Genomic DNA, 12,514 nt, shown 5'->3' with positions numbered 1-12,514 from the left:
GTTACATGAAAACGTTAAATGAATGGAAAATTAGAAATTTATGCAATTTTTTTAGTAACATCAATATTTTTAATCTAAATCCTAATAAAAGAAGCTCGGATATATAAAGTGAATTTTTGAATACGATGTAAGTATAATTTTAAAATTATTTAAAAATATATATAATTTTATATTTTAATTTAAAAAGAGTCTAAATTTAATTAACCTATTTGTTACGTATCTCATATTAATGTATCGATGTACATTAAGGAACTAAAAATACATATGAATGTAATGTGTAATGTGAGATCACATCAAAATGTGAAAATTGATATAAGCTAGCAAAATATAATTTAAATGCATTAACACTGCCACAAATTATTAAGATATTAAATATTAAATAATTCTTTTTAATAGTTTAAAATTTTAAATAAAGTAGTCGATTAACGTGATACTAAATTCAGGTCAAATAAAATGTGTTTGCTTTGGCCAATGAGTCCTAATTTAGTTGGCGAAGTGAGGCCCCATAACATTAAAGGCTATGAGTTCGAACCCCACTTATGGGTGGAATGTCGTTTTAACTTAATAGTAAGTGTATTGTTTCTACTGTTAATATGCATAAAAATATGTTGGCCAAAAGAAGTCTAAACGATCCAAAAGGAAGAAAGAAACGAGAGGCTCGTAACATCCTAGGAGGTCCAAGAGGACCTGTTAGGCCGTCTTAGCGAGTGTCCTCCAGAATAGACTGGTAAAGGGAGGTGGCCCAAAACATCCCCCTACTCAGTCCATGATCAATGCTCGATAAATATTCAGTCCAAAAGGTCCATACACGCGGTAACCCACTCTCCCATGTGGCATCCCATTCTCTCACGTGACATCTCGTTAATCCTGAGGTCAACAATCACTTTGGACCACATCAGCCTTAATAAGGAGGACACCCCCTGGCGGCTAGGATTTCTTGCATACGAGGGAGTTCCCCTCAAATTCCTGAACTCATTGTAATTAATTTATTTCAACTAATAATAATCCATCGTCTTTATATAGAAAAAAGAAAAAATGTGTTTAGTTTGTTGCAAAGGGGAGGCATCTTGTTAACCTGTCAATGGAAAGATAGGAGCAACTTGAAACAAGACAAAAGAGCAGTGAGGGGTAACTGAAGGCTGCCAATATTTCCAAGATTAACCTGTCGGGAAATTTCAAAACTGAAATGAGATGGAACTTTGTTGCCAAACTCGAAAGAATTATGAGTCACTTGTGGTGGCATGCATATATCTTACCCTTCACATTATATTTTTACACAATATTATCCTTATATTATATGCATATATATATACATATATATATATTTAGTTCAAAAAATTCATTTTTTAGTATTTTTTATTTTAAGTTTAATTAAAATTATCTTAATTGAAAAAAATATCTTTTATTTATAATAAAGTAAAATATAATTAGTGAATTAAATAATTCAAATTTTATTTTTTATAGACTTAAAGTTAACTAATTAATGAGTACGATAAATACACAAAAAAAATTTCATGAAAAGATTTTATTAATTTGGTTATAAAATTAAGTTATTAACTATTTATTCTTTTAGATAAAAATAAATAATTAAATATAATTTTTTTAATATATTTGTTTTAAAAATATATTTAATTTTTTTAATATTTTTTAAAAGCATATAATAAAGTATATTTATTCATTTTTTTCTAAAATGTTTTAACTTTTGGTTAGACATATATATATATATATATTTGTGAATCTCAATTAAGAAGCATATATGAGTTGGTTATATTATATTTATGATGTATATATCTACCCTCTCTCTCTCTCTATATATATATATATTAATTTATACTCCACTCTTAATGTAAATTTCACTTATTAAAAAAATTAATTAAAAAATAATTTGATATGATTTAATGCCCAAAATACTAAAATATCTTGAAAATAATATAATTATTCAAAGCATGAGGGGCATTTTTATGCAATCAAAGAGTAAGTGTTACATTTGCTAGTTTAAAAGGGTTAATATTACATGATGAATAGTTCAGAGGGGCAAAGTATATTTTACCCTTTTTATAACTAGCTCAACACCAACCCAACCCACCCTTAATCCGCTAATTGGCGGCGTGGTTTGGGTTGGGTCGATCACTTGGAACTGTCCTTCAATTTTTTTAAATACATCAAATAATATTTTAAATAATAAAAAATATTTATAATTATATTAAATTTTAGAACAAAATTATTGTAATTAAAGAGTATAAGGGTGATATAGTCCTCTCTCTCTCTCTCTCTCTGGATAATGATTGGTACTTGGGCATGTGACATATGCAATGGACAAGTACGCGCCAAGTCAAATTACATTAAACATATATACAATTTAAGTTTATGTCCCTACAAAATATATATTAATTTGATTTAAAATTAATACTATCAACTACAATTAAATAAATCAAAATATTTAAATGTGAATACTTAAATTTTGACTAATATTAATTAACATCGATATGGTTTTAGTTATGATCAAGTTTTTTGTTGTTATTTCTTGGGTAAATTTCAACCAGCTCTTTTAAAGTTCGATATAATTACGAATGATAACTCGTTGTTTGGGAAATCTCAACCAGCTCTATTCCCATCATTTTTCTCTGGTGAAATGACTTCAAAGTTGTTCCGAGTTATGAATTACAATTTTAGTTACTTTTATTTAAAAAAAAAATTATGGACTAAGTGGATTTTACCAATTTTCAAGTTCTTCTCTCCAACTTCGTCCGCTTTTTTATAATTTTTTTGGAAAAAAATAATATAACAAGTGCAAAATTGGCAATTTCAAGAATTCATTTAAAGATTACATAATATCATCTAACATTATGGGATATTGGTAATTTTTCAAACAACGAGTGATGTATCCATAATTATGTCAAATCTCAAGGAGGTCGTTGTAATTTAACATTATTTTTAGCAATAACCAATACATTTATTTTGATTTCCGACTATAACTAATGGTTTAACTTCACTTACTGAAATTACGACTAACAGTTGTTTTAATGCTTTATTAATTATTATTCTCTATGTATAATAATATATTTTTAATCATAATAATTAATTATTAAAAAAAATTACATTTCAGTAACTCAAAACAGTTGTTCGTTACAGGGAATTTATAAAAGCATAGACTTTGAAGGGAATTCTTAATTGCAATTGTCGGTCATTTTAATTTATATTTTATTTATTTATCGTTTTGTAAGAGATTAATTAATTATATTAATTATGGCATGATGATGAAGTGACACATGCTCATGTCCACTCATTTACCCCATTATTTTCCAACTATATCTACATTTTGGCCCTTCTGTAAAATGATAAATTGCATTTTGGCCCTTTAAGTTCATGGTTGTAAAACTTTTAGTATCATTAGAATTATTTGACCCACAAGTTACTACAAATCCTCACATGGGTTCAATGAGGTAAGTACTTTTAAAGATGCTTTATATTTGATGAAAATTATAATTTTAATCCCACATTATAAATCATTTTGAAATATCGACCCTATAATTCTTAGAATAGTCAATATAGTCCCATAGTTTAATGATATGTGCAAAAAGCACATTGCCATTAAATTTTAGACAGAAAAGGCACGTGGTTGTTAACTTTAATTAAAGTTATGTTTTTTTCTTTTGCAATTTTCGTCCCACACTATGGATATATAATTCTAAAAAATAACAAAAAATAGTTTCATACATATTCTTACGTGCGCAAAAAGCGCCACGCCGCAAAGCAAATAGCTAAAGATAATCCCGTCATAATATTAGATGGAAAATCCGTCCGCACTAGAAGAAAATTTATTATTTACTATAATTTTATTGGTTATGAATTAAAATTATGATAAATAATAAATATTAATTATCAAAAAACTTAAATTATCCATCATGAGGACTATTTTTGCTATAGCTATGAGCCAAGACAAATGTTTAGCTACACTGACAAAAATCATGGTCATGGTCAATATAACTATTTACTACGACTATTTATTTTTAATTATAAAAATTAACTATTAAATATTTTTAATTATGATAATTTACTATAATTAAATATTAAATTTTTTTCTTGATAACTTAATTTTTATACAGATGATAAAATATGCAAGAGGAATACGATGTTTAACTTTTTGCCAAGGCTTATATTTATATTTTTTAGCCTAACTTTGAATTACTACCTCTATAAGTTACGAGATATTTCAAAGATGTGAGGATAATATTGTCGTCCTACTTGTCTTTGTATGCACCAGTTAAATTCTAATCCAAATTGAAATTGATTAAATTTGAATCAATTATATGTCAAGTATAATATTTTTTATTGTATGATTAATGTACAATTTAAGAAAAATGACAAATCATATTAATAATTGCATCTGTTATATAATTAGTTTGAATTGATCAAACGTGATTTGAGTATGAATTTTCTGTTTTTCAAGTGGAAGACGGAAGCAAACCTAGTAACGTCAATCACAAAGTTAAAGGGAAATTTTTGTTTGGATCAGGTTTGATCGAATAGAACCAATTACAGAGCAAGTGTATGGCACTTGCTTTTGATTGGTTATTTTTTCTGAATTGTACACCAATTACACGATAAATGTATTATATAACAAAATTTTCTCAAAATAACATGGATATTGATTACAAGGCAGGAATAAGAGATTCACACACGTCTATCCAACAAAAAAAAAAACAGAATCACACACACACACAAACACAAACACAAACACACATTCATCCCATCAGCATATATACACACAAGGAACTGAAGATTTTTACACATTGTTCTTGATTGCAGCACTGTATCCACTCTGATCATCATAGTACTTATCCCACAGCATCACACCTCCATACTTGCTGGAACCCTTGATCGCCGGGAGCACTTCTGAAGTGAGAACATGCGCAGGAATAAAGCCACTTCCAGCAGCAGCCTGAGCAGCCGGCAGCCCCAGGAAAATCTCCCTGGCCTTGATAGAACCCCACTGCTTCCAGGCCTGTTCAAGATTCGTCATTCCAGACGAGTACTGGCACGGAGGATTGTTGTAAAATTGAACCCAAACGTAGTCGAAAAGGCCCGTCTCAAGCGCACCTCCAATCCAGGCATCAGGGAAAGGGCACTGAGGAGCTGCACTCAAGTACACTTTCTTCCCCCTCTTGCTGTAAGCAGAAAGAAATCTAGCCAAATCATCCCAATGCTGATCGGTTCCACCCTCGATATCAAAGTCGATCCCATCAAGAACTGCATTGCCTAGTGGACGTGACGACGATTTCCCACCCAAGAAATTGTCCCACAAATACGTCGCGACTTGCCTGGCGTCCTGAGTGGACGCAAGATAGTAGCTCCCGGCAGCTCCCCCTATCGAGAGCATCACTTTGACGCCTTTGGCCTGGCAGGAGTTGATGTCGGAGCTGAGACCCGTGCAGCCATTGACGGTGGGGTCGCAGTGGCCAGCAAGATTGATCATCGGAGTCTGCCCGTTGCCAAATGTTGCAAGGAATGCTAAGTTCACAAAGTCGTAGTTCCCAGTGGCGCAAGTTTCTGCCAGCGTGCCTTCGTTGCCGTTCTGTCCCCAGTAGATTGATATTTTGCCGGCTTGGGCTAATGAAAAGAACAAGAATGTGGAGATGAATAAGGGAAATGAGAGTTTGGGGTGAAACGAAGCTGCCATTGATGACAAGTGATTGTTTGCTTAACTGATTGTATGTGTTGTTGAATGTTGTTTTGCAATCTGCATGGAAGGACGTCTTCCCATATATAGAAGGTGAGATGGAGGGTGTGGACAATTCAGAGTTCTTGTCAGGAAATTGGTGCGTAGCGTACGTTACTGCTAAATCTTGATGGATTATTGTTCTTGAGCTCTGACTCCTGTTTTCTGATTTTTAAAGTGGGACAAAATACAAGTTTTTGGTTGCGGAATGTCTTGAAAATCTTTCCTTAAGTTGTTCAATTTTGTGGAGTTCAGTCAGTTTTGCTTTTAAAAAAATGGATGATTACATATTTGATACAATTATTCGTAAATTTTTTTGTAGAATTTAAAATGACATGTAATACCTCTAAAATTTCATGAAATCTGTTGAAATCATTAAAAAAATTAAATAAAAATTCCTATTTACGCTTAATTGACAATTATAAACTTATTATAAGTAAAATAATATTTTTCTAACTAAAAAATTATCCATAGTAATCTCTGAACCAATTTTTTGGCATCCGAATTATCAATAATCCTGGATCGAGTGCTTCTTTGTTCAACATGATAAATGCCTCAGTTTCATAGCGTGCGCACACCAATAATATGGAAAATATAATTTAGGAATAATCACACTTCCTCTTTCTAAAGTTTGGTGTAATTAATACTTAAATTTCATGTGGTACAAAATTACATCTAATATTTTTTAGAGTTGCTCCGCAAACAAATAAGTTCCTCCGTTAACTAAAATTCACTGAATTTGCTGATATAAACAAAAAAACTGAATGAAAATTGAGATTTGCCCTCGATTGACTTACTGACATATTGTAAGTCAAATAATTTTTTCGATTAAATTTTCATTATAAGAGTAAAAATATACCTCCTTACATGTATTAACATACGAATACGTATGAGGATAATTTGATCACAGTACCTCAAAGGATGAGATTTGTAATTAGCCCTATAATTTATTATCATTACCATTAATTTATGTGGCCAAATTTTATTGGATGGGGGGGGGGGGGAGGGCAGCATTTTCTTTTTCCTCTATTTCTTGGCTCAAAGAATATAGACAGCAGGCACAACCAAATGGTAGGCGATGATTAATCTTAATAAATTCGTGTATATTTGTATAAAGCGTATTGATGATTTTTTTAAAAAAAATTATTTATTTCTTCACATATTTTGTTATATGAAATCGAACTATTGGTGTCTTGAATTTTATGATCTGTCAAATTTTTATTCTTTTGATATTTTATTTTATTTTTATTTCTTCTCAACTCCCACGTTTCCTTTTCTTCTCTCATCTTTTTTTTTTCACATTTTCTAATATTTTTTTATCTGATTTACTATATTCTTTTAAACAATAATTATTTTTAAAAAAGTAAATTAATTATATGCACACATCTGAATATGTGACATATACTTATAGCAATTAATGCTGAAGATGCATTCACAAACATTTAATTGGCATAATTATTCCAAAATGCATTTAGATAAAAAAAGTATAAATATTTTTTGGCAGAAATTAATTAATTATAATTTTAGTTCACTCAAAAATTATGGTCATATAAAAAATAACAATCTGTATAAAAATTCAAAGAGACATCATTACTTTTATAAGAGAAATGACAGGAAAGAAGGTGCCTCCATTGACTCTTATTGAGATCCCAATGTGCAATTTCTCAAAAGAAATATGTATTTTTCATTTTTATATCAATTTTTTATACAAATATCTTTTTGTTTAGATTAAATGACGATGCTTCTTTTCCTCTTGTTAGTGGTATTAGTTTCAATATATTCCTTTATTTGAATAAATATTACTAATTGTATTATTGTTTTAAGGTTTGGTAGCAATGCTACATCCATATATAGTGATGTAATAGAAGATGTTTGCAATAGCTTCAACTTATACTATGGAAATAACTTGCAAAAGAAGTTGTAAATTAAGTAATGATATAACTTCAGTGTTTGAATATAAAGTAAAAGGAAATTGAAGTGTTTGTGTCAATTACAATTATCTACCAATAATAACAATCATATAACATTCATTCATGTCAGATAATTAAAATCATAAGGCCTCAGCTTCGATTAAACTAGGCCTCATCGGCTAAAAAACTAGAATGTTAAACACTTGTGTTGAAATGTACTAATTTGGCCCAAAATAACATAATTTTACTAAAAAAAGTCAGCTGAGAGGTGAAGGTATTTTGGGATTTTTATAGATATAACAAGGATATAAATGTCTAAAATCAAATTTGAAATATTTACTAAAGTGCCAATAAGCTTAGAATAGCTAATATTAAGCTTGAAAAAGGCTAAAGCAAAATAATCAAACATTCCAAACACTTTTCCTTAAACTAAAAGTTCAAAAACACTTATTTCAATTTTTTCCCAAACACCCTCTAGATTAGCCACTGCGCTCCAACTCTCTTTATTTGCTTGAGACAGATCTAATATTCATACCTGCTGGATGAATCATGAGAGTATGAAGCTCAACATAACAGGGACAAATGGAAAACAGTAACGTAGAATTCTTGGATTTTCACAACTCAGTTGGCATATTATAAGTAACTTCTATAAGCAAATAGCAAAACCATGAATCGAAATTTGAGATGCCAACAACAGAATCTTCCTCTAGTATCAAAATTCCTCTTCTAGTTTTTATTTAATTTCCACCAGAAATGTTCATCTATATGAATGCTTGATAATGTAAACATCGGTACCATTTCCAGTCTTTAGGCTATTGTTAGGTACGGTCAAATAAAGCATTGAGGTTAGTTAAAAAAGCAAATAAGACTAGACCACCGAATCTCACAAACAATAATTTCAATATAAATATAATTGACTAAGCTACAATGGCAAGTTATTGTATCTCAGCAAACCGTCAGGCAACATGCTGGGAACCCAGCTGCGTTCTAGGATACATGACATTCATTACCTTTATCGGGAAGCTGTCGGCAGCTACAAAATTGCAGCAGCTAGCAGAACAAGTGAAGCTGTTTGACAGTTCAAACGCAGCAGCCTTAAGCAGACAATTCCCGTAACTTCTCCCACCATAGCAAAATTTAACACCACAGAACATTAGGTGTAACATGATCAGCGCATTCTGTAATATTGAGTTCTTGAGGCCTGGCAATGCCGACCATTTAGCGAATACTTTAGCGTTATATCCACATCACGAGGATTCTTCTTATTGGGTGCGACAGTCAGTGTCCCTATTACGGCCTCCCCTTGGCATATACTCAGCACATCTTCTAGGTATAGAACTGTTTGTTTCCAGTGAGTGGCACGTGACTTGGGTCCTGCGTATTGAATTATAGTCATTATCAGAAGTCATAATGCAACAGAACCCCATGCTTTTGACATGACAAAGGATGCATACTTTTCATCTATCTTCCGGACCCAATGTAAAAAAAGCAAAAATAGCAAAACAATTGCTAAACCAACAAATGATTACTCCTTCAGTTAATATGACATTAATGGAACAACCACTTATAATTACTTTAGTGGTCTTTTACTCATGCGATCATGATGGGGGTTAGCATATTCCAAGACCATGAAAATGTGTCTTACGAACCCCAAAGGAACAAAATATATTCAGAGGAGTATATATCGTACCGGTAGAGAAGCCCATCAACTTATGGCACTTGGTAAAAGAAACATCAAAATAAGCAACAAGAGCGTGGATGTAGTCATCGCGTTCTGCAACAAGCTTGAAAGGGGCAGTGAAGGAAGCATCTCCTGCAGTCATTTTAGATATGTCCATCGTCTGTAAAAATTAGGAAAGACAAATGATTTAGGACAAAAGTTCTTCCTTGTACATAACCTTAAAAAGTTAACAATTGACAATAATGAACAAGGTTGGAGACAAATAGGAAGTTCTCAACCTTGAGTAATTGGCAGTTTGTGACAATCTGGTTTTGCTCTACAGTGTCAACAAGAGGTTCCATTATGGACTGCTTCCTAATGCAGCTCATGTCAAATCCGTATACATTATTCCAGACTGTAACAGCATGGAAATGCAAAAGTTCAACACACCTCTTATGTGGGCATAAAAAATATCATATTCATTAATTCAATAAAAGCCATGTCAGAAGTCCTTAGCTTACATTCAATCTTGTCTTCCTTGTAATCAGCATCTTCAATTGCCGTCAAATAGAGAGAAGCTTTATCCGGCAATACAAGACCATCTTGGACCTGCAAATAGCAAATAATAAACCACATAACCTTCGATTTCGCATACCGGGGATAGAACAGAAATCTAGTCTCTTTGCAGCTTACATGCAACTTAAAACAATTTTACTGACCAAATGGGTTGTATAAGTAGTAAGAAAACAAACTTACAAGCCATTTGTCACGAGCGTAAAGGACTGTGTTTAACATATTTTCATAGACCAGAAAATAGCCCATCCACTCAGAAATAATAACATCAACTTGAGCAACTGGAAGCTCAATTTCTTCAATCTTCCCCTTAAGAACTGCTATCACTGAAATTCAAAAAAGACAGCAGGAAACCATTAAAACCAATGAGGTGTAAGATATAATCATGGCACAACTTAAAAGAGTTTGGGCCAGAAACAGCACTACCATTTGAATAACCATTTAGCTTTACTATCTCCTGAGCCATATCGGCCATGCTGGAGCATTCCACCTGAAATTCGAGAGATTGTAATCAGATAAATTTAGAAAAGCAAAAGTCAAAAACAGATTTCCCACGGATCAATCCTACTTTTTTAATTTGTACACACAATTAGATACATGTAACGTGCAGCACTTTGAGCAAACATTGTATATCACGATATAAGCAATGTTTGATAGTTATAACCACAAAATTACCCAGATAAAATGTTTTGGCAAATAAATATATAATGTTAATAAACACATTAAAGAAACCAAAGATTTGGTTTGTTGAAGCAATGAGATTATAGCTCATCTCCAAGGCAGACTATAGTTAGATGCCAGAGAATCCATACATACATGCTATTGACACAATGAACGGCACAAGCATAAATAACTTGCACATGACAAGATAATATCCGCAGTTAATATGAAACATCATCATCGTAAATTGCATAGATTACAATGAAGTTCATGTAAATATTAGTATATGTCCTCTCTTTGTCAAATCAACTCAAGGAAGCCTAAGCCAGAAACGCTTGTTGCCCTGCTAGGAGGCTCCAGAGATTCACATCGATTTGAGATAATAAATTAATAAACCAGCTATCACAATGGGACTGAAGCCACATATGCATAGAATGCATAAGAAAGGAACAATAATGACATAACACACAAGAAAAATCAGGAACTGCAAGCGGGAATCTTTACCGCATAAACATGTTTAGCCCCAACTTTGGCACAAAATAGTGAGAGGATTCCAGTCCCAGCGCCCACGTCAAGGACTATTTTGTCCTTGAAAAGGAAGGAATTCTTATAAATGACATTTTGGTATGTCTTAGTTCTAACTACATCCTTCAACATTTCCTGCATCAGAAAGTCGCATAATCAGATTGGCAGCTTTGTATATACATCTCAAAAGGGAAGAGGATGCTTCCCAAATCTCCAGGCTAGGAAATGTAACAAAACCAGAAGTCTAACAGCTTTACTTCCAAATTCTGACACTTACTTCATGGATACCTGCAAACATTGGAAAAAGAAAGCATAATGAGTTACTTCGAGTAGCAAAAAGTAATGCGAGGGTAGGCCAAGTTGGAAGAAGTAGATAACCTTTTGATTTTAAACATTTCACTCAATTTTATCCATAATTCAAATCACATATAACTTATGTTTCTTGTGCTGGAGAGAGAGGGGGTAAGAACACCACAAAGAAACACACTCGAAACAGAATTCAAGCATTGAAAACATCACTTGGACAAGTTGACATACAATTAAGAGAAATGGAGAAATCAAAGAAGCATGCCAGAATTAGATAACTGAAAAACATTATGAAAATAAACAGAGAGGGTAACTTAAAGTTCATTTACCAAGGCAAAATGGAAGTCCAAGAAAGACTCTTTTCCTTTTTTCTCATTCCACAAAAATACACCAAACTGACAAAAGCATAAATAAATAAAACCTGTTCTTCCCTATTGCAAATCGACTCTACACAAATCACTAGAAGCAAACACCAATACCAATAAAGCAAACAAAAAACCAGGCTTGTGTCCATCTGAAACCAACCTCGACACCAACCCAAATAAACCGCAAACCAAATAAAAGGAAAACAAAAGAAAAATAAATGAAAAAAACTTTCTGCAGCTGATAATATATGCATTCTAATTTACATGCGCGCATCCATCATCAGAACCCCATATTACGCTACTCACAACTCCCCATAATATCTTTCCTCACAGTACAACCAAACATCACAAAAGGTACCAGTTTTTTAGGTGAAAAACGAATGCAAGAGGAATGAATTACCGAAATGTGAGTAAGAATCGAAGTAATAATCGGCGCTGGTCTTATCATCCCCAGCAGCAAACGAATCCTCCGGCTCGCACATGGCGGTGTCTTCCTCGAGATTAGAGCTCTCGGTGGCCACTTCTTCGAGGGTCCCCGCTTCCTCATCGTCGTCATACTCGAACCTGATTTTGGTAGGCTGGTTTTTGACATCAACATTGTTTTGAGTATCCATGGTTTTCGCTCAAGATTATCAAAAAATCAAGAATGTTTCGGGGTTAGGGTTTTAGGGAGGGAGAATCAGGCGGCTGGAACTAGAACTAGGGCTTATTGCTGATTCTGACTGCTTCAGCCTTGTCTTTTGACCTGTAAATATCTGCTACCTTACTGTCACTGCCTCTTCATTTCCCCAATTAT

General features: G+C 32.6%; 2 protein-coding genes across 2 annotated transcripts; both read right to left on the bottom strand.

Annotated features, from left to right (window-relative positions):
* Positions 1-4,673: 4,673 nt before the first annotated feature.
* On the bottom strand, positions 4,674-5,920 carry LOC105173593 (acidic endochitinase-like). Its single transcript, XM_011095386.3, has one exon. It carries the CDS (start codon positions 5,678-5,680, stop codon positions 4,787-4,789), a length of 894 nt encoding a protein of 297 aa, XP_011093688.1. The 5' UTR covers positions 5,681-5,920; the 3' UTR covers positions 4,674-4,786.
* A 2,592-nt stretch (positions 5,921-8,512) lies between these two features.
* PRMT11 (arginine methyltransferase 11) lies at positions 8,513-12,467 on the bottom strand. The gene is made up of 9 exons (XM_011095384.3): positions 12,119-12,467; positions 11,325-11,335; positions 11,027-11,182; positions 10,289-10,352; positions 10,046-10,188; positions 9,811-9,898; positions 9,589-9,704; positions 9,320-9,470; positions 8,513-9,003 (listed from the first exon to the last, which is right to left on the bottom strand). Exons 1-9 carry the CDS (start codon positions 12,330-12,332, stop codon positions 8,798-8,800), a joined length of 1,149 nt encoding a protein of 382 aa, XP_011093686.1. The 5' UTR covers positions 12,333-12,467; the 3' UTR covers positions 8,513-8,797.
* Positions 12,468-12,514: the final 47 nt, after the last annotated feature.

The sequence above is a fragment of the Sesamum indicum genome, linkage group LG11 (genome assembly GCF_026168435.1).
Source record: "Sesamum indicum cultivar Baizhima isolate 11 linkage group LG11, ASM2616843v1, whole genome shotgun sequence".
In the NCBI taxonomy this organism is placed as follows: Eukaryota; Viridiplantae; Streptophyta; class Magnoliopsida; order Lamiales; family Pedaliaceae; genus Sesamum; species Sesamum indicum.
This window is presented reverse-complemented; position numbering and strand designations above follow the sequence as displayed.